We start from the raw sequence: 27571 nt of genomic DNA, 5'->3' as shown, positions 1-27571 counted from the left end.
AAACTGGTAGTCCGAGGATCTCTATCCTCCACAATAGACTTGGGCATGCCATGATGTTTGAAAATCTGAGCTAAGAACAACTTTGCCATGTGCTCTGGCTTGATTGTTTTCCTAACAAGAATAAAGTGTGCCTATTTGCTAAAACGATCTATAATAGTCCATATAGCATCATTTCCATGTGCCGATTTCGGAAGATCCGTAATGAAATCCATATCAATGCTTTCCCATGGTTCCTGTGGAATGGGTAAGGGCTGAAGCAAACCAGGTGTCTTGTGTCTGTCACAAACTTGACTTTCTGACACACTATGCACTCTCGCACATAAGCTTCAATATCCCTGCGTAGAACTGGCCAAAAGAAATATCTTTCCAAAGCCTGTGTAGTAGCCAGAATACCATGATGGCCAGCATATGGCGGAGCATGACACTCTTCCATAACCTTTTGGCGTAATTCACGCACTACACAAATACGATTCTGCATCATCAAAAACCCATCTCTAATCGAATAAGATGGGACAACAATACCATGATTAAAATCAGCCCAAATAAGCTGAAAATCTGTGTCCAAAGTATACATATATGGCATCCCTGAAGTCCTGGTGGTAGGCGGTAGTTACGGCATGCACTTGTGGCCTGCGTGACAAAGCATCCGCCACCAAATTCTTCTTACCCGGGGTATGCAAAATCTGAAAATGAAACATGGACAAGAAGTTTGCCCGCCGTAGATGCTTTTTCGAGAGTTTAGACTGTGTAAGAAAGTGTCGTAAACTCTGGTGGTCTGTTTTTACCATAAATTCAGCCCTCGAAAGATAATGCCTCCATGTTTGAAGGGCATGAATAACGACTGACAACTCTTTCTCATAAACCTGCATATACAATTCCGCATGTTGCAGGCGGTGGCTTTCAAAAGCCACTGCATGTCCCTCTTGGTTCAAAACAGTCTCCAAGCAATCTCCACATCACACTCGACCACAAAAGGCCTATGCAAATCTGGAATAATAAGAATTGGCCCTGATATGATGGCATCCTTCAACTTCTGCAAAGCTGTCTTTTCAGGTTCCGACCAACGGAATGCTACTTTCTTCTTCGTTAGATCATGTAACGGTGAAGCTAAGAAAGCAAAGTGCCGAATGAATCGACGATAGTACTAGCATAAACCAATAAAGCTCCTAACTTGATGCACATTCTACAATTCTGGCCAATCCTTGATTGCTTGAATCTTTGCGGGATCCATGCGTACTCCATCCTTGGAAACAATATGCCCCAAATAGTGAATTTCTGACAAGAAGAATTCACTCTTCTTCCCATTGATGAAAAGCTTATGTTTCCTTAGCTCTTCAAAAACAATGGCAAGATGCTCTTTATGTTCAGCCTCACTCTTTGAGAAAATGATAATATCATCAAAGAAAGTTCCTGTGAACTTGCGGTGAGGTCTAAAAATTTTGTCCATCATTCTATTGAATCTGGCGGGAGCATTCGTAAGTCCAAATGGCACAACCAAATACTCATATAATCCAAATGATGTTCGAAAAGCCGTTTTGTGCACATCTTGAGGTACCACTCGAATTTGATGGTAACCACTCTTAAGATCAATGCGACTAAAACGAGAAGCTCTCTCAAGTTTATCAAGAATATCATCAATTCGGGGAATCGGAAACCTGTTCTTGATAGGAATCTTGTTAAGAGCCCTATAATCAACACACATCTTGTATGTCCCATCCTTTTTCTGCACAAGTAAACTGGAGAACAATAAGGTGAAGAACTTAGCCTTATCAACCCCCCGGCTTCTTTTCTGGGTCCCCCTTTTGCATCCTTGGACTCATGAGACAAACTTAGGTGGCTGTCCACCCTTTTTCTGCTCATTTCCAGCTCTGAATTTTCCCTTGTATGACCTAAGTTCTTGTCTTTTTGATGCTCCCTTGCCATGCAACTCCTCAGAAATAATTGTTGAGTATATGAGCTCCTGTAAAGTGTTGTGGGGGTACACTGCAAGGCTCTTTTGAATGATTAGTTGCAGCCCTGACTCAAACTTTCTTTTCTTCTCGTCCTCACTAATCGTCATGAAGGGTGTGAGCTTGAGAAGAATCCGCCAAAACTTTGAAACATAGGAAGAAATGGATTCGCCTTCATCCTGTGTTAGCCAATCCCATTCCTTTCGTACATTCTTCTCAAAGTGAGGAGGAAGGAACTGATCATAAAATTGCTCTTTGAAAGCACTCCATGTACAGGCAGCTGTCCTATCCAAAAGCTTTGCCGTCCATCAATCACTTGCAGTCTCTTTAAGATGCATACCCACATGCCTGAGCATAGATTTCTCCGTAAATTCCTCAGTGCAAAAGGCTATTTCAAATTGCCTTATGAAATCAAGTGCCTTCGTAGTATCCAACTTTCCATTATAGCTCTCGAATTTAATGTCCTTGTCCCCTCATTTGAACTCTTTGGCCTTCTTGCCATGACGGGCATCCCGACGCTCTAATACATCATCCTCCTCGTCATGCCTACATTGGCGATGATGCCCAGATCTAGGGCTGATTTCCCGCGTAACACCCTCCACTCTGGATGGAACTTTAGGAGCAGGAGCATACCTAGAAGGTGGAGATACCACCAACAATGCATGAAGATCATCTGCATCTCTCAAATGGGCTGAAAACCCCTCATCATTCCCACGAGCTGCATGTCGATGTACATCATCTCCTTGGGCTGCATGCTCCCTCAAATCTATTGCATGGGCTGCAAGCCCCCTCGTCAGGCTCCATGGCCATACATTTACACCATGTCAGGCCCCACAAGCCACACATGTACTATCATGTCAAGCTACACCAGCCATACATGTACTGTCATGTCAGGCTCCATATGACACACAGACAGACCATGTCAGGCTACACGAGTCATACATGTATGTCATGTCAGGCTCCACATGCCACACATGAACAGTAGAAAAATAGAAGCTGTAAGGAATTTTGTGACAGATAGTTATTTTGGTCTATATTAGCAAAGGATCCAGGACGGGAGCTCATTGATTGACCAAGACTCGATGACTGAGCAGCCTACCATTCAGGCTGTAGGAGGCCACTGGATGATTCGGAATGGTTTACTATTCCGTAATGACAAAATTTGTGAACCACAGGTTCCGGACATTAGATCCATAGTTGTCTGCAGGACGCGTACCGCAGCACCTGTACGTAAAGTATGGGACAGGACGAAACGACCGGAGCGAAACGTTGGCGAACCGTTTTTTGGCCGACGGACGTTTCGTACCGTACGGTACGGTACGAATGCGAAACGGTCCTATTGAAAAAAAACTAGCCGTTTTTTACCTTTTTTTTGCACGTTTTTAATCGTTTTTTTTGCACCCGTTTTTTCTCTTGTTTCTTTCACCCGTTTGTTGTAGCCGTTTGGGCATGTGCCATGGCCTTGGATCCCTTTCACCTCCATGCTTGTATAAGAGCTCTCAAGGTCTCTCCCTCTCTCATCATTCATGCTCTTGAGTCTCAAGCTCTCTCCCTCTCTCATCCTTCATGCTCTCAATTTTCAAGTCTCTTTCAAGCTCTCTCTCTCTCAAGGCTCAAGCCTCAAGGTTCAAGCTCAAGGCTCAAGGCTCAAGGCTCAAGGCTCAAGCTCTCAAGCTCTCTCTCTCTCTCTCTCTCTCTCTCCCCCCTACCTCTCTCCCTCTCCCAAGTCCCACCCTCTAGGGCCTACTACCTAGTACCTAGAGGCTAGGCTCTAGCCTCTCTCTCTATCTTTCTCTCTCTCAAGCTCTCTTTCCCTCTCTTAAGCTCTCTCTCTCTCTCTCTTTAGACTTTGGCAATGAGGTCCGGAGGAAAGGACAAGCATAAGGCTTTTGCCTTATATACCACCACCAGTGACAAACCTACCGGTAATTCGGAGTCATGGAAATGGACGTGTAACTTTTGTGGGAAGGGTTACACAAGTAGCGTCACAAGGCTCCTTGCACACTCTATATAAACTGATGAATCAGTGTTTACACAACAAAAGTCTCGACTCACATCCATGTTAAAAGGCTGCAAATGCATCAAAACAAACTGAATACAATGCACATACTACATAGCAAGCTGCAACACTACATCATAGAAATGTCCTCAAAAGGCCCATAAGGGCTAGTCCAGAGTCTAGACTCCACAATGAAATGTGATCTAAGAGTCAAAACTCCTCATCAAATGATGATGATGACGACGATGCACCAGAAGAGAGCAAGTCTCCATCTGTCAGGACATTGCCCTCGTCGTCATACTCAGGCTCTGCCATCACGAGCACATGTGATGATGTGAAAGATGTATCATGAGATCCATGTGCTACATCATCATCTCCTGGCTCACTCTGAGTATGAATGAGAGTGACAGCCTCATTCGCTCGAGTCCGCTGCGTACCAACAGGCAGCTTCCCCCGACAAATGCTCCTCCATCTAGCGCTCTCTGAATCTGCAGCCTCCTCACGCAAAGGTATCGCCAAAGCCCGTGCGCGTGACCTTGTGACACGGCGATCGATGCTCTCCAACTCTCTATGAAGGAGTCGTATAATATCTGTCTCGTCTTTGACATGCTGCTCCACGTCGTCCTCAGTAGAGGTTGGCACCATCTTCACACGGGTCGGATCTATCTGTGGAAAAGCAAAATCCGACAAGTCAAAACCACAAGAAATGACTTAATTATATTGATATGTGTCAAAAGACGTACGACAGTTAAATATACCTACTTGGGTGCCCCCAAAGCATGATAATCTCGCACGAGCTTCATGTTAGCTCGGCAATACACTAATCACTCCAGCTGAGCGGTACTAAGTCGATTGCGGATCTTCGTGTGAACCAAGAAGTAGGCGCTCCAATTGCGCTCACAAGCACCAACAGAACAATCCTACGATCACGAATCACGATACGATTTTGGAGTCAAAACCCTTAATGAATTAAACTTTAAAGATGGATGCAATTGTGAAAGAGTCAAGAGTACCTGCGAGAGGATTCGGAGAGCAAGATGAGTCAGCTTTGGAAGACCTTGTCTTCCATAGCTCTGCCACCACATGAGAGGAAATTTCGTCGCCTCCTCTCTCAAAACCACCGCTCTAGCAAAGGATGGTCCTAGATTGTTCATAAAACTCACCATCTCTGCATCAACCTCAAGTTGCTCATCCTCGTTGGACACGAATTGGTTCAGTTGCATATAAATTGGACTTGCCTTCTCATGTGAAAGTTCATCCCGTATTTCGTGTCAGTAGACTTAAGGAAGCACTGGGTGGAACAGACCACTTAGTTACTCCTCAAGAAATCATAGATGTCAAGGATATGACATTTGTCCCACACGAACCGGAAAAGATTCTTGGATTTCGTGAAAGACGATTGCGGAATACGCTGCTCACAAAATACAAGATCAAGTGGAAGGATCGTGTTGAGAAGAACGCTACATGGGAGACTTTGACTACCCTTCAGAGAGACTACCCTAGTTTTTACTGAGCTCAAGAGTGAGCTCTTAGAGGAAGGGGAGTATGTCAAGTGCACAGAGTGTATCTACCATGTGCAACACCTACACAAGACTAGCTTCGAGGCTTGGGGAAGCTGGCTGATTGGCGAGCTGGGCTAGGGATAGATTGACGGGCGGGCACCCAAGTATGGACGGGTGGGCGCCTAAGTGTGACGCCTGGTGACCGGCCAAGAGCCTATAAAAGGGTGGCCAAGGTTAGTCAGTTGTTCATAGAGTCTCACGAGTCTTTGTGAGAGCTCTATGGTCAGGAGCCTGGATCTAGTACAGACGTGCACCTGCTTCATGTAACTGAGGCCGACAGCAGTCTCGAGACCCGCGAGAGGGTAGCTCCGTGGCGGTATGGGACGTCACGGGTAGAGATTGGTCGGTACGTCTAGCTAGTTAGCTCAGCTCCTAGCTCGGTGGGGACAGCCAAGACTTGTGGGTTTTGCCCACGGCTGTCATGGTTGGGTGGTGAGTCAGGCCTGCACCCCCTTCACGTTATTTGGTTTTTTTTTTTTTGGGATTCGAGTCTTGTTTCAGGAGCGCTCTACGAGGAGATTCTTGCGGATTTGACAGTACTTGGCTGGCAGTCGGAGGGCGGCCAGCAACTTGCCCGAGGTGCAGCCACCCCCAAGAGTCTCAACGACATTGCCTTTGGGAATGCCCGAAGGCTCAGCAGATTTGGCAGCGGATTCTCTGCATCTTCGCTATGGACAGGGCATCGACCCGGATTATCACTTGGGATACTGTCACTTTGGCCACCGAGGCTAGAGTGGTCAGGACTTACGAGGAGGATGGGAGAGGCCATGCTCTTCACGTCTCCCACCATCGTATGTAGTAGTACCACTCACAGCCCCACCTGCATGTGTTTGGCGTCTAGGCTCATGCTAGCGCTGGGAGATTTGCAGTAGCATAGCAGCTTGGCACATCTAGCATGCTAGATGTAGCGAGGCCATCAAGGATACCCACACTCCGCCGACTGAGACCATCAGGAGCATATGGTTCGACATCATTCACACCCTCCACGGTCAATGTGGGAAGCTGCAGGGAGATTCTGACCACATGCGGAAGCACTGGGAAGCCTTCTTGAGACTTTGGAGGCCTAGCCCTTTCCTCACTGATAGAGGCGGTGACCCCATTTGGCACTACAGACCACCTATGTGGTTGTTCCTCTCCCCCTTGCCTTTATGAAATAGCCTTCTCCTCATAGAGCGGCCAGCCGGAGGAGAAGCATCTCTCCCCCTTATGATCACTTGTTTCCCGCCCTTATATGAGGCGAGTTTGTATTTAGCCCTTCGTGGTTGTACTTAGCCCTTTGTGGCTGTTTTCTCTTTAACTAATTGAAGGAAATTTTCCCTCGGAAAAAATAAAGTGATTGCTGCTGCTGTTGGAATCAATTTTCTGCTACTGCTGATGACAAGCGAGTAAGAGATTTGATTCATGTATGCCAACAGATGCTCAAGAGTGAATGATGTTGGGGAAGCCTCCATTGCCAACACATCATCTTGAGGCCCCTTGCATATTGGACTGCCCAGTAGTGCTCCCTCATTACGTCCAGAAGCAGCTGCTCACGTTGGTTGTGTACATTACCCATAGTGATTGTCTCCTACAAGTCAAGGCACTTGAGCAAAGTAGATGCCAGTGCTGGAATGAAAGAGAGATTGCATGCTGGTTTGTTGTGAGGGAAAAAGAAGCAATTGCATGTACATATGGAGGGAGAAAAAAGCAAACAGCATTTCGCTAACGCTGTATGCTTTTCTGGATGTTATTTTCTTATCACCTATTATGCTTTTTAAATTGTATGCTGTTTTTAGTGAGTTAATATGCTAAAGCATTGCTTTTGCAGGTTTTTGGGTGGAGCTTTAATGTGGACCTCCCACTTGACCAATGCCATGGGCAGCCTGCCCATACATGAAGCCACCAGGGCATCCAGCCCTCAAATAGGTTCTCATATTATGTTGCACAACCTCATAGGATGGCATGCCTCAATGTGGAGCATGTGTTATGAGACCCTAAGCTGTCCCACTGAAATCCAAAGTGCATATCATATGTATATCTTATTCAAGAACCAGAGGAGCAGAAACATAGGAAACTTACACAAGATTTGTATTTATCTCGTTCAAGAACCACTTCAGAAGATACAGCTTTGCTTTCTTCAAATGACCTGCAATGAATGAATTTGAATTGATTTTTTACAAAGAAAGCAAACATAAAATATAATATTTGTAAGATTGAAATTGTAACCTTTGACTCCTAGATTTTGAATCTTATTTAAGTGTCAGGGGCAAGGCAGGCGGGGGGGGGCGGGGGGGCGGGGGGGAGTGGGGGGGTGGTGGTGTGGGGGCTTGTTTTGTTTGGGAAGAAAAATAAACGTACATTGCCTCGGCATAAATACACCAATCCTGGGAGGTCATAACCAGTTTGGCACCATGGAAGATTTGAAAAGCCAGATACACGCTAGGTATCAAAACCATGGACCTGTGGAGATACTCTTGACTGGTATCGCTTGGCCGCCAACCGAGCCTCATCACAGCTACATGTGAGCTATGCAGATTTTTCTTGGCTGGCCGCCGCCCGAACCTCAACATTGACAGTCTATGTGCTTGATGATAGAGATTGAAGACATGATCTTATGTTTTATGGATTCCCTGAGGTTCATAGCCTATAGGAATCCATGGACTTGTGCTTTCTTTTGGGACTTTATACATGGCATTCTAGATAACCTGGCTTGTTCCATGTGTGGGACCCTAAAACCTTGTAACATATAAATACTCCTTGGTAATATGACAAAAGGGGGGGCACAGGGAGATTCCGGTCCCAGTTTGGTGTTGGATTCTTGTGGTGTTACGTGGTTAAACTGTGTGCCTTTATTTTTAATAGTCGCTTGTGAACCCTTCGGATTGGTTACACCCACATTGTTGCGTATAGACCAAGTTCTCAAGGAATGCATATACAAATTTCTTCCACTGCTAGAAGCACAATTCACCGAATCCGTGAAGTTTTAATTCTTTGCTTACTTACACTTTATGGTTTCTTGAGAAACCTGAACTCTTGAGATTGCAGGTTTTGACCCCGATATTTAAAAAAATAATAATAAATTATGGGTTAGCTAGGTCATGACTTGCGAGCAACAACATCCTATGCACTTATTTCTCACATCCGGAGGGGTGACAAGAGCATTGTTATTTTGCCCTTGATGCGTTCATAAGTCTCCATTACAAATGTGGATATTGATTCTTGAATTTGTTGCTCAGATGTTGTCAAGACAGTAGGGAAGACTGCTTATTGTTTGCTTCAACACACAAGCTCTTGTGTTGGTGCTGAATGCACGAGAGTTGTTGAATGATTTACTTGTCGTTGCTTGGGTCTCCATTCTTGTCAAATTTTAGGTGAAGTTGTTGGGGTTGAAGTCGGTGTGGTGAGGTTTTCTTCACATTGTTCGATTTTGGCAACCATATGATGGAATTACCATCATAGTATCCTTGTTGTTGAAGCACAGGTACAGGCACCTTTTTTTTATGAACCTTATAAACTGGTGCCCGATGTGCTTGGTGTTAAGGCTTCCTTCTTTGTGCAAGCTTAGGGGACTTTGTTATGCACTTGGGTACCCAAGCTGTGGTATTTCTTCAGTAGTACCCTTGTGCTTGGAGTAGTGTTTTTCGTACCCACACTTGTTGCATTGGTGGAGTTCTTTGAGGAACTTGCATAGGCTTTTGTGGACGGTGTTGTGCAATAGGTAAAACCCTCTTTGATTCCTAAAATCAAGGGTTTAGATGCCTCCATGGAACAAAGCTCACACCTTGGAGCATCTAGTGCTTATGTGGGACCAAGTCCACACCTTGAGCACCTCTTACATATGTGGGTACCTCATGCTTACGCATCACAAAGTCTATAAATCATAGTTGTTGCAAGGTTATCTAGGGGCACAACCCACCCGTCTTAGACACTCAATCACAGACTTAGAAGTCCTCAACTTCTCTTAATATAATTTTCTTTCTTTCTTTCTTCTCTCTCACGCTAAACTAAGGGGATCTCTTTGTACACAAGTATAAGTTTTTACATCACTTTGGCCATCATGAGAGATGCTATGTGATGAATCCATTGCTCTCAAGCACTAATTGGCTCAACAAATCATCGTGGCGAGAGATCCCAGAGGGGTGAATGCCATGCTCATAACACCCAAGAGGATCCATTATCTTAATGTCTACCTTAGATCAGAACTAGAGCCTCCAGAACCACCTAAGGTTAGCTATTCATAAAAGCACATAGCATCCCAATCTAAGAACATGGAAGCATCAAGAGATCTTTCAAACAATAGGTCCTAGTGTCCCATACCACCTGGGCATACCATGTAAAACACCCCTTAGGTATAAAAGTCTAAGGTGGAACAACAATTTCCTGCCTAAGACCGGACCTTGCAACCATTCCTCCATTTATATGCCATGATTAGAACTCCAGGTCAACCTAGCACCACGCTACTCTCACTAAACCATGCAATTCTTTGAATGATACATACCATCATGTCCTGACCACAACTATCAACAAGTTGTCTTGGTCTTCTAGAACCACCACTCACAATCATCCAAACTAGGTGGTCCCTCACGACCTCGGCAGTGTATGGAACTAGGTTCGTCAATCATGCAATCCATCCATGAGCTGCTCACAACCCTGTGAAGTCTATAACCTCCACTCTTCGGAACTAAACTAACCATCCAACCAACTACCCATACGTTGCTAAGGTTATCTTGCTTAGGTCATCCTATGGATACAATGGTCTTGGTACTAGAAGGATCAATAATGCTCAAGCCGCCTCTGTGACTAGGCTGAATGATGACTCTCCATGCCACCGTGTGTGAAGCCCCCATAGGACCACCTGATACACAAGCTAAACACACAAGGTTAGAATATATAGAAGGGTGCAGGAAAACTCACCTTCCAACCGTAGATTCCCTTAGCAATCTCCCCTAAGACAAGGGCTAAGGTTCCACTCCCCACAAGCCAAGCCAATCATCCTTGGCATCCCATACCAGAGTGTCCATGGTAGGAGTTTGGACACACACAAACCATCAGAAAAATATGACTAAATGAATCTCAATAACCCAAGTCACTTATATGGTGACTACTATCACTAAAAATAATAATAAAACTATAAATAGCTAGTAACCATGGATTATCACTAATAATGAACCCTAACCATCTGTAACATGCCTATGGCCTTCTCCCTAATCTTAGGACTCACCAACCCTGTCCAGATTAGGACCTACTCTCAGAATTAGTGTTAGGTACATAACATATTTCCACCCCTAAGCTCTAGGAAACAAAGTCAGGGAATCTCCACTCTAAACTAACTGTCTCTCAAGTTGAGTCCACTACCACCCTATCATTCCACTTGATCTTATACTCAGGGATCAACTTATTCCTAAGCTTCCTCTCCCTGAAATCCAATATAAGATTTGGCTCATGTGGAACAAACGACAAGTCCTCAACCTCTAGAGTTCCTAAGGTATAACTACGTTATCCTGAGCTCCTAGTTTCTCCTTGAGTCCCGCTTCTCTAGCCTCCCTTGCCTCAGGGGGCTTGCATGGAATGTGTTTTCAGCATGGTAGTCTTCAATCCTAAAACGACTTGATATGTGTGTATAAGTTGGTATTAGGGGAGATTGTGCACATCCTTTTTGACTCTAGTAGCACTCACAACTTTGTTAATGCCAAACTTGTGCGAAAGCTAGGAGTGAAGGCGCAACCGAGTGATCTCGTGGATCATGTGAACCTGGTGGCAGTGGGACTTGGACAGTTCTAGGACAGGCGTGTGTCTCAGTTACTAATATATATTCAGAGTTAAACGTCCATGTGGATTGGAAGAGTCATGATTTGTCCTTTGTAATGGAAGATTTGAAGTGATTTTATGGTCCCACTCCATTTTGTAACTAAGAAAGACTTCGTAATATGATGTATATTTGTTATAAAGTGTTTAAATGTGTTGGTACCCTTTTATGTGATGTTAATTGTGGTTTATAACCGTTAACTTAGATGTTTGGGGGACATAGGTTTAGAAAGCATCAGTGCATGGTTTCACAAATGTTTTCTTTGCTGAGTTAGGTTGTGGTCTGCTAGCTGGACGGTTGGTTGATTGTTTGGATCCCAGGATCTTAGCCTCTGATGATGAGCGAGCTAGCGGAGGATAAGATTGCCTGACAATAGTCAAAATGTCTCAAGATTGGGACAGATCGCATGGTATAGTTCCCTGTGGGAGCTCCATTAGAATGAGAGTTATCGGATATGTGGACATGTGTGAATTATTTCATTGTTATTCCAATGGTTTACTTGTAGGGGGGACCATGACATGGAGCGCAGGTGTAGAGAGGAAGAGAAGGCAAGAGAATGTAGGAAGAAAGGCGAGAAGCAACACACGCCAGGAAGAGCCACGGGGGGTTGGAGAGAGGGGGGGGGGTGGTGTGGGTAACTCTTTGCTCTAGGATGATCACAAATCTTTGTATAATTTGCTATGATCATTCAAAGTTTTTGTTTAGCCAAGAAAATCACACAATGAAGAAGCAACACTTTTATCCCCAACTACCAACCATAGTTCACCATACTGTTGATCAATACCCTTGGCGCAGGCCTTTATGGATTACATTATTAAAGCATGAGCAATTCTTGAAGGAAAACTTTGACTTGGGATTTGGGACCAGTGTCTTACTTGCTTAGATCTTGTAGCTTCTTCTCTAAGTCGTTCAACTTCGATACTTCTGTCTGTCTTATATTCTCTTTATCCTCTAGTGAGCATTTTAGATCCTGCAATCACAAATCTCAAGATGTTTGAGAGACCCATATTACTATAATCAATACTAATACAGCTTAGCCAATCATATTTTTGCAAATTCCATTTTTTCCTACCTGCACGTCAGCCTTCAGAATCTTATTCTCTTGTTCCAATTTCCGGCCTTTCTTATTTTGATGCATTAGCTGCAACAGGCCCAACAAAACACCCCCAAAAAAAAGAAAAAAAGAAGAAAAAAAAAAGAGTGTATCCTTTAGCTCAAAAATCCACATAACTAGATATAGGAAGAGAATAATGTTGAACATTTGATATCTCCAACCAAAGGAGAGAAAAAAAAGAACATTCTTCTGTCAAAAAGACACACTAACACCCGAGGTCTTTTTCTCAGCCATTCTTGAGATTGTGGGAACCCCCTTGCAAGAACTAATGGAGGTGGGCATGGTGGTCACCAAACCCACACATTATCACATCATTGACAACTTGCTTGGTGCTCTCCACCTTCATCTGTGGGCTGAACAACAACAGCATGCAATCTGGCTCGTTAAGCTTTACCATCTCTCGTGCAGGGACATTGGCTGCCATGGGCATCAAAGATCACAACTCTGCTCTGGTGCATGGTTATTCTAACAATAATGCAGGCTTTCTCCAACCGGTCTGGGTGGCTCACTTGTGACACTCATCCAATGGCTCATCTGCTCCATGGTACTCTCGTATCCGAGTGTCATTTTTTTTAAAAGCAAAAAGAAGAGCTTATAAATGATTGGTTCTACAACCTCCCCATTTTTATCTTACGTATACAGCAGCAGGTATTCCCTTTTCTGCAGCAGCCTATAGCCTCCATCTTCAGCAGCTCCCTACTGCCATCTCAGCTCTGTTTTCCACAGGACATCAATAATGGAAAAAAAACTTGCCATTTTCACACCTTTAGCTCTCCTGTACAGCAAGGTCACCATACCTCATGTGAGGCCAAAAGCAGAGACGAGACAACTTCTCAAGAACATCACAGCTTCCTACAGAAGCACTCGATGGAAACCACCGCCCTTGACTACACATAGCCAGTCCTTGTAGTACAACCATCCACTGCAAATGTTGTACTCTAAAGCAATGCCCTATGTGCACTTGCTCCAAGGAACCTTGCAGTCTCAGTCCTCAGCATACATGTCTCTCATTAGTACTTACTAGGGCAACTCTCCATATCTGCACTAGAGGTGGCCTTGGACTAAGCACATCGGTTACCACATTCTCCTTACCCTAGACGTAATCAATCTAAAAAACAAGTTGGGAGAGAAAGTATCACCAAGGAAGTTGATGTGGACAAAGATCCTGTTGTGACTGAGTGAGCAAGTGTCTGAGACTTTGAGTGACTGGTGATCCGTGGAGATCCGGAACTCCGAACCAAGCAATTAGCGTCACCACTTCCAAAGGGCATGCACCACTATAAGCAGCTCTTGGTCATACGTAGAATATTGTAACTCGACACCATGGAGCCTTCCGCTCTCATCGGAACCAAGGTGCCCATGTTGTTGTAGCATTGCTCCAAAGCCTCTTCGACTGGCGTCGCAGAAAACACTGACATGTTCATCCAAATTCCCGGCGCAGGGAATTAGAACAAAAGACATCAGTACCTCGAGCCTCTCACAACAGGCCTGTTGAATCGATGTCTAGCAAAATAGCTTCTGTGAGAGGATTGGTTTCCTTTGTATAGATCTCCACAAAACATTGGTAAAAGACAATCATCCCAAGAAAACCGCGAAGCTCATGTGCATCTGCACAAAACAATGGCCTTGATCTTCTTCGGATCCATAGAAATCCCATCCTCAAAATCACGTTTCCCAACTCATAAAGAACTTTGTTTTCCAAGTGTGAAGCAACAACAAGACCTCAATCAGCTACATGGCTATCTTCACATGCTTTCCATGTTCCCCTTTGGTCCTGCTATGGACCTAGATATCATCCAAGAAAGCCAGTGATCTAAGACATCGTTCTGCTGAAGGTGGCCAAGGCATTCGTTAACTTAAATGGCATCACAAGGACCTGAAAGTTGTCTTCTAAATATGATTGTGAAAGCCTAAGAAGCTGTTCACACACTAGTACACTCATAAGGAGTGTTCACACGCCGTTACACACTTCAGCTACATGATTGCCCTTTGACTTTGGAACCCGTGCAATGGTAAATGGCATGAGAACATGTGTTCTCTCCAACATTCAATGCCAAATGTAAGCATTGGCAGTGCTATCTATTATTTGCCGTTTGGGCATAAAACCATATTGTGTAGGGTACCCCCAAATGACAACAATTAATCATAAAAAGCAGCTTAGATTTTAGCATATTCCAAAATGCCAAAAAAATTCTATCATCAGGCCATCCCAACTTGGGAGTTCGCATTTACCTAAATTGTGTAGGGCATGTTGTAGTTATTGCATGTGGTGAATTCAATCTCCAAATCAGATGCTTGCCTGCTGGGACACAATTCTATTTACATGTCAAGCAGCAGGTGCTGCACATCAATAATTCGTTGAGTAGGTTCCTTAGGGGTTGCAAAAAGGTCATTGAAGTAGACATAAACTTCCCTTTCTAATTGTTGCCTACTGTCAATCCAACAACCATCTTGATTCTTAACTCTATGAATGCATTAAAAGTCCTAGAAGCATGCAAGCCCTTGAAATTCATGCAAAGCCATGTCAATGTAACAAATATATGCATCTTTAAAGACTACATTGTATGAGCCACCAAATCAACAAAACATTGATGTTTTAGATAGCTATTGTTGATCAACAATAGTCTCATTTGTGGGAATGGAACATCCATGGTATTAAACATGTATTAAGGCTTTATAACCTTTAAAATTAAAGGTATTGCATGGAAACATTTATTATCCTTCCCACGTGGGTGGTGGCTACTATACTTTCTATCCATCGCCTGGCTCTATCTCAGATGTACCCGCCTGCACTGTACCCGCTTGATGGTACCCGACTGCTGTACCCACCTGCCTCATAGCTGTACCCACCTGCTGTACTTCACCCGTACCTGCTGCCCGCCTATTGTACTTGCTCTGTACCTGTTGCTGCAGATTACCCATGTGCTGAATCTACTGATTACCTGCTGCAAGTACTATACCTGCTGTGCCCTGTACCTGGCTAATTGTACCTGCTGCAAGTACTGTACCTGCTGTACCTTATACCTGGCTGCTGCAAGTATTGTACTTGCTGTACCCTGTACCTGGCTGATTGTACCTGCTACAAGTACTGTATCTGCTGTACCATGTACTTGGCTGATTGTACCTGCTGCCAGTACTGTACCTACTGTACCCAGTACCTGGCTGAGTGTACCTGTACACATGTGATGTACTTGTTGTACCTGAATTATACCAGATTGTACCTGCTGTGTACCTATTGTACCAGATTGTACTTGATGTACTAGGACTTGTACTTGCAATACCAAGTGCCTCATGTTTCTTATTTGTGTAAACTTAAAATTAGCTAAATTAAGTTCAAAGATTTCTCTAAGTTTTGTGGAGAGCAAGAACAAAGCATGTTTATGCTAGCCATGCTTTAGGAAGTTTTCCTAGTATGGTTAGTTTTTCCCTGTGTGGTGATGCTAACCGCGCCCTTAGAACTTCTGAGAGCCAGTGAAGGTTAGACACACTAGGGAATCTGGGAGAACCAGGCAAAGTTCCCTCCGCAGTGTACCCCTTTGCCTGTGTTAGTACGGACGTGCCTATTGGTGCACGGTCCAGGAAGACCAGTGAAAGGTAAGTGTGCACCCAACGAAGGGGGAAGTGTGCTTGTGACTTGGGACTTCTTCGACTGTCCAAGCTTCATCGACAAGTACCCAATTTGTTTGAGTTGTATTCACTCCATGTGAGGAGAAATTTGGCCTATTGGCCCGTGACACTTGTACATATAAATACTCCAAGAAATACAAATGTATTGAGGGAGGGGGACAAGTCCCAGTGCTGGTGTCAAGTGTTATTGGTCATTTTCAGTTTTAATGTTGCTAATAATGTCCATTGTTGATATTAGTTAAGTGTTCTAAAAATGTGTATTTTGTCTTCCAATTTGTAGGCCTCCTGTAGGGAGCGGTTACATTGGTATCAGTGCCTGGTCGAAATTAGGGTTTTGTGATTTTGACTGGACAGATAGATTCAAGGTGTGCTGTGTTATACACCCTCTATGCAAGGTTTCAACAAATTCTGAGAAGAAAGCTTAAAATGAGCAAAAACCCTAAAATATCAAAAACCCTAAAAACAAAAGGAACCCTTTGCTCTCATACCAAATGATGGCATACAGGACCCTAGTGTTAGGGTGGGGCAATGGAAGTGTGTGTGCACACTGCACACACACACAAAGCAAATCGATTGAGAGAGGGAGAGCGGGAGGAGTACTGCATGTAATAATAATAATACCTAGTCCAGGTGTCCTTCACACCAAATGTCCAAGGAAAAAATCCCGTAGGACAAAAGTATTCCTAGAGTTAGTGCATGTTCACATGCAGCACTACATGTAAGCATATGCCTTCAAGAATCATAGACGGATTGAGAAAATCGATGCAACTGTCCCCCATGAGTAGCTCACTATCACATTTCATGAGTAGCTCACTATCACATATCTCCTCACTGTACTCCACTCACCTCCATAGCGTACCCCCTCCCCCCCCCCCTCACTATATTCACACCCTATAAGGGTTTTTGTTTACCTTCCAGTTCCAGTTTCATTTTCTAGGTGCCAGTAGTATCATCTTTATTTTTCATTTTCTGGTTTTTTATCCAGACATTGTATCAGATCCACCATGATGTAACTTTTTGGTCTCATATGTCATTATGGCCTTTTGAAGACGTTAATATAACATTACATTTCATTTCATTTCTCAAAAGATAAGTATACACTAAGTTGACTTGATAACCACTTGACATTGCCATTGTTTGCTTTCACGTAATAGGGCAAGAAGCTCATTCTCGTAGAAGAGAAATCAAGAGAGCATTCCCCAATTATGGGGAAAAATTTTGCATCGTGTTCTGTCACGATGTATTTGCTAAGATGACAGATATGTGGGGTGTGCAAGTCAAGTGAAGAATCTAAACTGCATGTATTAGCTGGTTAAAGTTGATGCAATTACAAAGAAAGAAGCTTCCACTGTTTGATCAAATGTTGGGTGCTTACCGCTTTCTCCAACTCTCCAATGGTTGATTGGAGCTCCAGCTTTTCTTTCTGAAGCATGTGCACCTCTTGCTCAAGCTGTAGTGACCTTTGCTGAAAGTCGGGGTCCACCAATGTCTAAGTCCATGAAAAAATGGTAAACTTAAGTTAAGCAGCAGATAAGGAGCTCATCAATCAGCATTGAACCAAGAAATCCTCATTTTTTGAACTTCAAATACTATAATGTACAGTATCATTGGGGTCGCCAAGGATGCCATGTGAGGTCTGACCACAAACCCCAAAGCTTAGTTATTGCAACCTATACTACTCATGTGACCTCATAGTGGTGTGTTTTAAGTACGCATGGTACATGGAAGGTGCAAGTATGGAAGGTCCTCAACAAACATTGTACATACAATACCCTGCCTTTTCAAGATACAAAGATACATGAATATATACATACACAAACATCCATCCAAACTGCCATCAGTAGTACTATATAGGGAGGCCACCATAAGTGCAGGCTTTACTATGAGTCGTGTATGCTACTTTTACTCATTTTTTAGGGCTTACCTTGTCTTTGATGGTGGCTCTCAAAGATTCCACTGACTGCTGCAAAGACCTGACCTCTTTCTGATAGACATTCTTCTCCTGCATTAACATTGCCAGGGACCTATCTTCAACTGAGGATGCAGCCCTCATTTCCTGAGGCCAGGAATCCTTTCTGATTGGTTCAGTTGATCTCGTGTCAGATGCCATCATACTTTTATCCTTTCTAAAACCAACACCCTCAGGTTTTTGATGCAGAATGTTGCTTTGCAACTTTACAGCAACTAGACGATAGCCAGTATTACATCAACCACCAAAATTAGAATTGGGAAAGGAATTGTTATTACAACACAGCATGAATGTAAGAAAGAGAGTTCATCACAAGGCTAAAATGAGGCCAATCATACTCCAAATAATCTCATTCCCAGAAGCAAAGTCAAGTATTAGAGGTAATCAGAGGATAATCTGTACATCATATCCAAATGCACGTCAGACACACACGCACATGCACACGCATGACATGCACACTTAGTATTGAAAGAAAATTCCTCATTCCCAACTGCAAAATTTGTATCAGAGGATGATTTGAACATCGCACCAAAATGTGCATGCATGTGCGCGCACACACACTCAAGCTTTATTGTGTTGGAGAGTTACATCTCTAAGAGGGATGTCAACCACAAGTAGGACAATGCAAGATGGTAGGGCCTAGTCCAGGTAAACAGAAGAAGCCAAGATGGAATGGGTATAATCCACAAGTCGTCCAATCATCTTAGCCTTAAGGCAATAGAATGCCTAGCAAAACAACAGGAGACAAATGACACGGCCATTACACAAATTTTGGTGGAGATTCGCAGCATCTGCTAGTGTTCGAGGGTACCTGAATCTAGCAAGCAGTCCACTTGTCTCTTGGAATGCAGCTTGGGTTGCTTGGTGCTTCGCCAGCCCTCCTCTTTTTCTTCTTCTCCTCCTCCTCCTCCTCCTCCTCCTCCTCCTTCTTCTTCAATGGTATCGGCAACCTCAATAAGAAGCTTATCATCAGCCAGCTTAAATAAAGATCGTTTCACCACTTCTAACTCTGGAAGGGAAAAAAGATATCACAGCGCAGTGTGAACATCTGAACAAATTTATATCAAATCCAAGTGGGACATTGATAACTTTGGACATGCTATATTTGACAAAATTTACCAGGTATCTTTGGTAATTTCCACAAGGCAAACATATCAGCAAAAGTAAGTCCTGAAACAGCCCAAAATAAAGGTCATGTTAACATGCATATACTGATATGGGCTCGAGCACACCAAAGTGAGGACCAAAAAGTTTACCTTCCCCACCATAGCCACCAAAAATATACAACGCCTGACCCTTTGAGACAAGGCTATGAGCAGACCGACCAGACAGCAAGTCAGCCTTGGCAATCTCCAATGATCTTTTCCCTGAACTTTTTTTTGTAACTGTTGTATTCTCTGATCTCTCAATCATATGCCATCTCAATTCTAGATTTTGGACATCACAAGAAAATAAAGGAACCTGAAAAAAAAAATTACTTCTTTTGCACCGCCAATAATCACCTGAGCTCACAAATTTCCTACCAACAATCAAGCACAAACAAAATATAGTCATCACATTTTCAATATCACAAATAAATAAATACTAAAATGGCGAGGCACTTCAAGCTTCTTCCGGATGCTCAGAAGGACGGGGGGCAAGGTGCTGCTCCAAGGTGATGTCGATCCCGACCTGGCAGCCAAGATAACGCACTGGGTACCTCTCAGAATCATTTGGAATAACTCAACTGGGTGCCAAGCTGGGGTAGGGGATGAGCTAACCCAAAATCCGCACGACTTTTGCCAGTTGATCTGAGCTCCGGAGGCACGACAAAAGATCTCAACTGCATCTGCAAGCCTCCGGAGATTCTCAACATCTCGGGAGAGGTAGGCCGTCGTGTCATCTGCAAACTCTAAATCAAGGAGCTCCTCCTGAGATGTGACAGGGTAGCCTAAGGCCCTGTAGTTCCATGGAAGCTGAAAAACTGCTCATCGCCTCTGCCACAAAAAAAGAAGAGGAAGGGCGCAAGGTGACATCCCTGGCGAACTGAACGAGAAAGTGGAAACCTATTGCCCGGAGCACCCTTGATCAGGACGTTGTGAGAGGCCGAGAGAGGTCGAAGACACCTCAGATCCACACGGTGGGAAAACCCATCCTGCACGTAGTCCCCTCCAGAAAGCCACAATCCACCCTATCGTAGGCTTTCTTGAAATCCAAAAGAAGAATGGCCAAGTCCTGCTTGAAAGAGTGCATAGAGCGGAAGCAAATAAGCACTAGAGAGTATGGATCAACTATGCTGAATATACTGAAGTGATACAGTCCCAAGCAAGAGACAGAAAGAGTCTCATAAGTGAGGGAGCAAAAGAAATACTAGGCAAGATGGAAAAGTGAGAGACCAGCCGACCTATTAATAGGTAAGAAGGGCTGGCCGACTGGACATACTAATACAGGCCTAGCTGGCCGATTGGGAAAATACATCTAGGCTGGGAAAAATCCCAGAAAAATATATAAAAAAGGGGTGGCCAGCCCACAATCAAGGGCCATGAAAAAGGGACCAAAATGGACACCAAACATGGGCAGAAACTGGGGATGAATGTGCTAACACCCCCTCTCAACACCAGATGCTGAACATACTCCGAGAAGCCGAAGATGAGGAGCCAAGGAAGCCTAAGAAACCGGCTTGGGGAACAAATCCGCAGCATTCTCCGCTGAAGGACAATACTCCTCTTGTCCTCGGAAGAGCGGAAGATGGGGATGGTGCCATGTCCATGCACTGGCACGAAAGAAGAATCACCCAGAGTGATCTCGCCTGACCTAGCAATGAAGTCCTCGAACCAAGCTCGATGGGGTGTTATGTGAGCAGTAGCACCGCTATCCACAATCCACGACCGCGACTGAGAAGTCACAAGAGCAAGTATACGACGAGTACCTGCTAACAGAAGAATGCCATCATCCTTCTTGGTCTAAGACACCGCTGTAGAGGAAGAGTTCTTTGCTTCTTCATCCCGCTTCTTCTTGTGACATTGGGGCCATTTATGACCCTTCTTGCCACAATGATGACACTTAATGTCCTTGTTTTTAGAACATTTACTTTTGTCTTTATCCTTGTCGTTATCCTTGGAGTTCTTGTCGAAACCCCCTTTCCCTTTCTTCTGTTGATTCTTCCCTTTATCTCGCGCAGCCAAAGCTCCGTCAAAACCACCAGAGGTGCCAGTCCGCTCCTCAAAGCGAGACTCAATTTGCATGATGGAGGAGAGAACTTCCTCCCAAGTAACTAGAACAGGACGAGGAGAAGAAACAAGAGACTGAAAATAAGCATCAAACCTCTCTGGAAGCTTGGAGAGAAGCCGGATAGCCATATCCTCTGTAGAGATATCCTTGCCACAAACAGCAAGCTCGTCCCGGAGATCTTTCATCTTCGAGATGAAAGCAAATAAAGATGGAAAGGCAAAAACTGATAAGTTCATAAGCTACTTCGAGATGAAAGCAGATAAAGATGGAAAGGCAAAAACTGATAAGTTCATAAGCTACTTTTCCGACGCCAAAATCCGACCCGGAGACTTAATCTCATAGAGATCTGCAAATGCCTTCCAAACTTCATGTGCAGCATCTGCTGTACGCACATGAGAGAGAACAGAATCCTGACAGTTCAACATCAGAAAGGAGAAAACACGAAGATCATTCGCCTGCCAAATATCAATCTGTGCCTGAGTCACACCACCGGAAGCAAGCGTGGGAGGGGTGGCATTGGTAGGTGTAACAAGCCAATCCCAGAGACCCACCCCACGCAAGGCTGATTTCACCTTCACCTTCCACAAAGTGTAGTTGGAACCATCCAACTTTGCAGACTCAGAGAACATATGAAGTGTAGTCGGGGCAGCCATCACAAAAGCTTGGGCTCAATCTCAGAAATATGCACAATCTCGAAAGGAGTGTCCACCACATGTACCAAGGGTGCCACCAAATCCCGAACCACCACAATACCCCCTCTGCAAAAGGGAATGTCCACTGGAGAGGAAAATGCAGCCAAAGAGGGGGCAGCTGTCCTGAAAAAATAGGCCGCCTAGTTCCAAACTCCAAGTAGAAGAAAACGCTGGCGAGAAATTACCTTCAGGCTGTAAGCGATGAAGCCAAAGTGAAGGGAAAGCAATCAGCAGCAGCTGTCCAGAAAACACAGCATCCAGAGGGCTGCAAATCTGAGAAAAACGCAGAGGTGAAGGGGCTGTAGATAGGGCTGAATCTGGGGCAGCAAAGGGAATCGCTGAACCGGGAGCGATGATACCATAAAAGAGTGCACAGAGCAGAAGCAAATAAGCACTAGAGTGTGCTGAGTAGAGAGTGCAAGAGAGAGAGAGATATGGAGCAACTATGCTGAATATACTGAAGTGATACAGTCCCAAAGCAAAAGACAGAAAGAGTCTCATAAGTGAGGGAGCAAAAGAAAGACTAGGCAAGATGGAAAAGTGAGAGGCCAGCCCACCTATTTATAGGTAAGAAGGGCTGGCCGACTAGACATGCTAATACTAGCCGACTGGACATGATATAGCTAGCCGACTGGGAAAATACATCCAGGCTAGGAAAAATCCCAGAAAAATATATAAAAAAGGGGTGGCCAGCCCACAATCAAGGGCCATGAAAAAGGGACCAAAAGGGACACCAAACATGGGCAAAAACTGGGGATGAATGTGCTAACACTCCTACCGTAGACGCCTTCCAAAAGGTGAAGATATTACCCAAGATGCTCCTATCCTGGATAAAACCTGTTTGCGTGCCATGGATCAAATCTGGGAGGTGGAGCTTTAGTTGACGGCTGATGGTTTTGGCTAGGATTCTGTAGGGAGGGTGATAGGTCTCCACTGGCGAATCGTCAACCTATAACCTCCCTCACTCGGGATCAAGTGAATCAAACTCTCTGCAATTGCCCCTAGGGAGCACTTGCAAAGCCTCTGCAATCTCCTAAGAAGAAAAGGCCTCTCTCTCACATCCTGTACTAGCGAGAGTGAGGCTCTATAGTGAGGAGGGAACTGACGAAACTAGTGGCTAAGGCTCAAACCTGGGGCAGTTTAGAAAGAATGGTGCCGTCCGATCCTCTAAGCCTCCAGATGCAATCCCTCTCGTGGTTAGGCCTTGTCCTCTCGAAGAAATCCCATGTGCCTCTGACTCTAGCCTGAGTTCAAAAAGACGTGTAGGCCTATAATCTGTACTCCACTCTCCTCTCCTCTATGGAAATGATTCAGTGCGGGCTGTGGCCATATGAGCCTCAATCTAAAGGGTGTCTAGTGTGTGCTCCTGCATACACTAAAGGAGACTAGGCTCCGGCAGAGACTCCTCTCCTGCTCCCTAAACTCCACTAGCCTAGTCTGAGCTGCCTCCTAGAGAATGGTGCTGATCTCACTGAGCCTAGTATCCAAAGTTGTTGCTGATGTGCCCTCATGAAAGGCCAAGCTCTCCCATAGCTCCTCAATCCTACTGCAAATCTCCGGGTCTTGTATTAAGCTCTCGGGTATGCGGAGGCTATGCTAACTATCCTGTCGCCAACAGTCCGCTAGAGAGAGGGTGAGAGGCGAATGATCGGAAAAGGTAGCGCTGGCTAAAATACCAAGCAAATCGCCCCATCCACAAGCCCTCTAGAGATAGGAACCAAAGTCTTAGCAAGAGCTTTGGCATCCACTGGGGAAGACATATGAAGAAACGGTAGTCCACTGGTTGTCCCATATGACTCGGGGAGGGCCACCTTTGGGGGGCGGAGGGAGGGGATCCTGTGGAGAGGGGGAGGATGAGAGGGGGAGGATGGTATCTACTCCTGCTCCTGCTCTTGCTCCTGAGAGGACACCTACAGTTGTTGGAGGATCACATCCTCCTAAAAGGGGCAAGGGGGGGGGGGGGGGGGGGGGGGGGGTCTAGAATCAGAGTTGTTCCAAAAAATCGAGAAGACTGGTACCAAACCATTCCGTGGGACCGGTCTCCAAGCTGTACCTGACACTGAGACCCTTTGGGGGATGGATGGGGCCTCCACTCCAAATGGATGCTCCTGTGATAAATGCTCGAAACGTTTCTCTAACATGACCGTTTCCGCCTGGCCCCCTTCGACAGACGCGTGCAAGGGGAAGGGGGGGGGGGAGGGGGGGGGTGATCGGAGTTGTTTTGTGGCACCAAACCACTCCGTGGAAACAGTCTCCAAGCTGTACTACACATTGAACCCTTTGGAGGACGGGTGAGACCTCCGCTCTTGATGGATGCTCCTGCGATAAATGCTCGAAACGGTTCTCTGACACAACCGTTTTTTCCTGGCCCCCTTCCGACTGTCTAGCTTTGTGGCAACGCACTGCTCTGGCTGGGTGTCTACGCTACCTCAGCCCAGTCGTCCTGCCACCTACCCCCGTCCTCGTCACCAAGGGTAGGGTGTTGGGGCATGTCTCACTAGAGGGAGGAAGTGGCGTTGAGGCACTCGATCTTCTCTCACCACACTGCGGGGAGGAGGCAGCTGGCCCGGTGTGCGGAGCGCGCCTAGCCTAGCGACAAGGGCAATCTACTCTAGCGAGGTGACCCATCTGACGGCAAATGAAGCACTGGCCAAAAAGGCCTCAATACTCCACCCGCTAAACCCCGGAGGCATTGAAAAGAGATGACATGTGGTATTGTCTCCAAAGAGGAAATGTTGATGCGGAGTAAAGGAATCCCCCCCACCCGTGCCAGCATCGAGGTGGCCAACACTTGCCCTATCATTCTCCCAATGACGGGGAGAAGCAAAAGGTACTCCTTCCTCAGGCTTGGAAAGCAGACTATGACCGGGAATCCAAATACTCGAGCTAGAGAGTTGGAGGCGAGATCAAAACCATGTTGCCAATCTGCGAAGAATGCATGGGCCGTGCGTAACACAACGAGGCTCAGCTCAAGCACGCCGTCCGAAGCTGCTAGGGTGTCAAACTCCACCTGGTAGTAGCCATGCCCGATGGTATGGATATCTATGATCTTGCCCGGCTCGCCAAGGATGCTCGCCTAGAGCAAGTCATGAAGCTGGCTGCATGGTGGTTGTGGGCAGCTACCCACAGTCTTGCAAACCAATGTTGAGGCTTCGAGGAAAGATACCATTGATGCTAGGAGCTGGAGGTCCACTTCAGAGAAGAGGCGGGGGCGGCGGCAGCCTTGATCGGAGATGACGGAGTGGCTGCCATGGAGTCCTCCTAAAGGGGTGAAGCCCAAAGGAAGCCGACACTTGCCAATGAAGCAGTCCGAATGCTAAAACTTGCTGCAAAAAAGCGATGAAGGAGGGGAAGCGGGGTAAGAGTGCAAAGAGGAGGCAAGACAAAAAAAGGGAGGGGCTCAAAACGAGGGAGAGGGAGGCGACACAGAGGCAGGAGAAGGCGGAGAGGAATGGCTACAAGTGGGGCAAAGGAGGCAGCGGGACAAAGAGGGGGCTAGGGCGTACTCGAGCAAGGGCAGCAAGGCGGTAAACAAGAAAAAACAAAGAAAAAAACACACATTGGAAAGATGGCAGGCACGAGGCAAAAAACGCCTAGCGGGGGGGGGGGGGGGGCAATGCACAAGAGAACGGGAGGGATGGAGAAGGCGAAGGTGGGCTGAGGTGAAGAGAGGAGAGAAGAGAGGCGGGGGCTGTGAGAAAGAGAGCTGGGGGGAGGGGCGGCAGGTTCATGAGAGGGAAGAGGGGGGTGGAGGGTGGAGGGTGGGCTCCAGCTCCTATTGATTGACTGTGCCATTTCTTACCTGTAAAGGATTTAATTCTGACACCCGAATCCTAAGACTGGAGTTTTCTCGAAGATTGTAATCTACACAACTCTTCAGTATTATTTCCCATATTTATCCACTAAATGGCATATTGCTTTAAGAGTATTAGCTATTCTTAGCATGCTATTACCAAATCTAGTTGCAATTCCTCAAATAAGATCCATTTTAACTGGTCATTCAAAAAGTTTGTATTATATAACAAATGAAAAAAATTCTTGAACAAATTACTAGTATCTTTTTGTGATTAGTCACGGAGACTACAAAACTTAGATGAGGCTGGTTCTCGAGGAGCATCTGGTATTGTGTGAGACTGGGAATGCTTGTGAGAGCACATAGTAGCCTATGTGAGACTGGGCATCTCCTGTGAGATCCACACAAGGCTAGTGTGAAGCTGGAAACACCCCTTGCCTTGGGCTTGGGCGGAGTAACTTGTTTTACTTTGTTTTCATCTTTGATACTTGGAAATCCGGTGCAAGACTAGTCGAACTTTTCGCAAGGTGTCACAGGTGCAACCACTAAGTGTCGTAGATAAAGTTCCCCTGTGGACTACATTCAGCATTATATATGAGGATGCATAGTCCTCAGGTTTTTTATGAGGAGCACCCACAAGCTGACAGGGTCTTTGTTGAAACTAATCTTCTAGATCTAGTTCCAGAGTCTTTTCCGGCCTCATCACTCAGCTGAGGAACACATTGCAAGACCGTAGGGAGCCTGCCATATAGGACCAAAGAGAGAGCACAAAAACCTTTCTATGCAATCTCCATTTGGTATAGAACATGTGAATCCTCGAAGGCTGTAGTGGCCATCACTGATTGTAATAGAACCCCAACTTTTGGGCACCCTATATTTTCTTGAAAGAATGTGGCTAGTCCTGTTCCTACAGGACACACAGGAACAAGAAAATCTTCTCTATATCCTTCAGGAACGGCCATTGTCAGCATCTTCATTAGAACCACAAAAAATATCCATAAATGTTAGCAAACACGAGCATCACGAATTCTCTTGCGCTTCAGAGTACCTGCAACACATAAGTGTCATTTAACCGCAAAGATCCATGGCGTCCACCATGAATTATAATGAGCCCATTGTCCATCAGAGCTGATGCATGGTTGGAACGGGGACTGGGAGGTTCTCCTTTAACTGACACCATGGTCCATCTGTTTGTCGCTGCATCATAGATACTGCCAAAAAATCGTTCATACCACCTTTGACCAAATACATGTTGTGCCTTGTGCAAGCTTTATAAGCGATTCAAATGCACCCAAAAAATATTGAAAAACATTTTAATCTGTTAAAAAAATGGAAAATATTTTAAGCCACAAAAAATTGGAGAATTTTTCACAAATTTTCAAGTACTAATTTACCTCAGTTTATCATCGTTTAGAATACCACCCTCAGCCTTCCCACCAAAAAGAGCAACACAATTGCCAAAAGATGTCAAGGTATGATAGCCTCTTCCCGATGGCCTAGCACCTTCTGGTTTCAAATCTTGCCATTCCAATGTTTCTGCAATATATTCCCAAAAAAAAAAAAAGCTGCTACTCTTTATACCATTAATTACTGCATAAGGAGAAGAATATGATGCTTACGTTGGAAGATATGCTAGAATTCATGGTGAGTCACCTGTATGGAAGACAACAAGATCATCCATCCAACATGATTTGAGCCCCCCATAGCCTCCATAAATCAAAATTGCATCTTTTTTCAAAGGGTGTAAAACTGCCGAATGCGTTCCTCGAGGCTTCATGAAAGATGTGCCCGACAAAACCAGACTAGACCACTAGAAAAGTAGTAATTGTCTTAAATGTTATGGCTTGAAAAGAAGTAGGGTTTTTATTAGT

At 45.1% G+C, this 27571-nt stretch overlaps 1 protein-coding gene across 4 annotated transcripts in view; it reads right to left on the bottom strand.

The window, feature by feature from the left end:
- LOC147635970 (uncharacterized) overlaps window positions 1-27571 on the bottom strand; it is a 69487-nt gene that overhangs the window by 14878 nt on the left and 27038 nt on the right. For all 4 annotated transcript variants that reach the window (XR_015266478.1, XR_015266479.1, XM_086801390.1 and 1 more), the window contains exons 3-13: window positions 27354-27510; window positions 27095-27236; window positions 26749-26911; window positions 19262-19466; window positions 19125-19175; window positions 18817-19014; window positions 17961-18220; window positions 17412-17525; window positions 12368-12436; window positions 12171-12265; window positions 7569-7635 (exon numbers count right to left, since the gene is read on the bottom strand). Coding sequence is in view for 2 of the 4 variants with exons in the window: in XM_086801390.1 (XP_086657516.1) it covers window positions 7569-7635; window positions 12171-12265; window positions 12368-12436; window positions 17412-17525; window positions 17961-18220; window positions 18817-19014; window positions 19125-19175; window positions 19262-19466; window positions 26749-26911; window positions 27095-27236; window positions 27354-27510 (1521 nt within the window). In the remaining 2 variants the exon portion in view is untranslated. The remainder of the gene's footprint in view (window positions 1-7568; window positions 7636-12170; window positions 12266-12367; window positions 12437-17411; window positions 17526-17960; window positions 18221-18816; window positions 19015-19124; window positions 19176-19261; window positions 19467-26748; window positions 26912-27094; window positions 27237-27353; window positions 27511-27571) is intronic.

The sequence above is a fragment of the Cibotium barometz genome, chromosome 8 (assembly GCF_041138505.1).
Source record: "Cibotium barometz isolate CiBa-2024 chromosome 8, ASM4113850v1, whole genome shotgun sequence".
NCBI classification, from domain to species: Eukaryota; Viridiplantae; Streptophyta; class Polypodiopsida; order Cyatheales; family Cibotiaceae; genus Cibotium; species Cibotium barometz.
The sequence above is the reverse complement of the archived record's forward strand: the minus strand, read 5'-3'. Positions and strand labels throughout refer to the sequence as shown.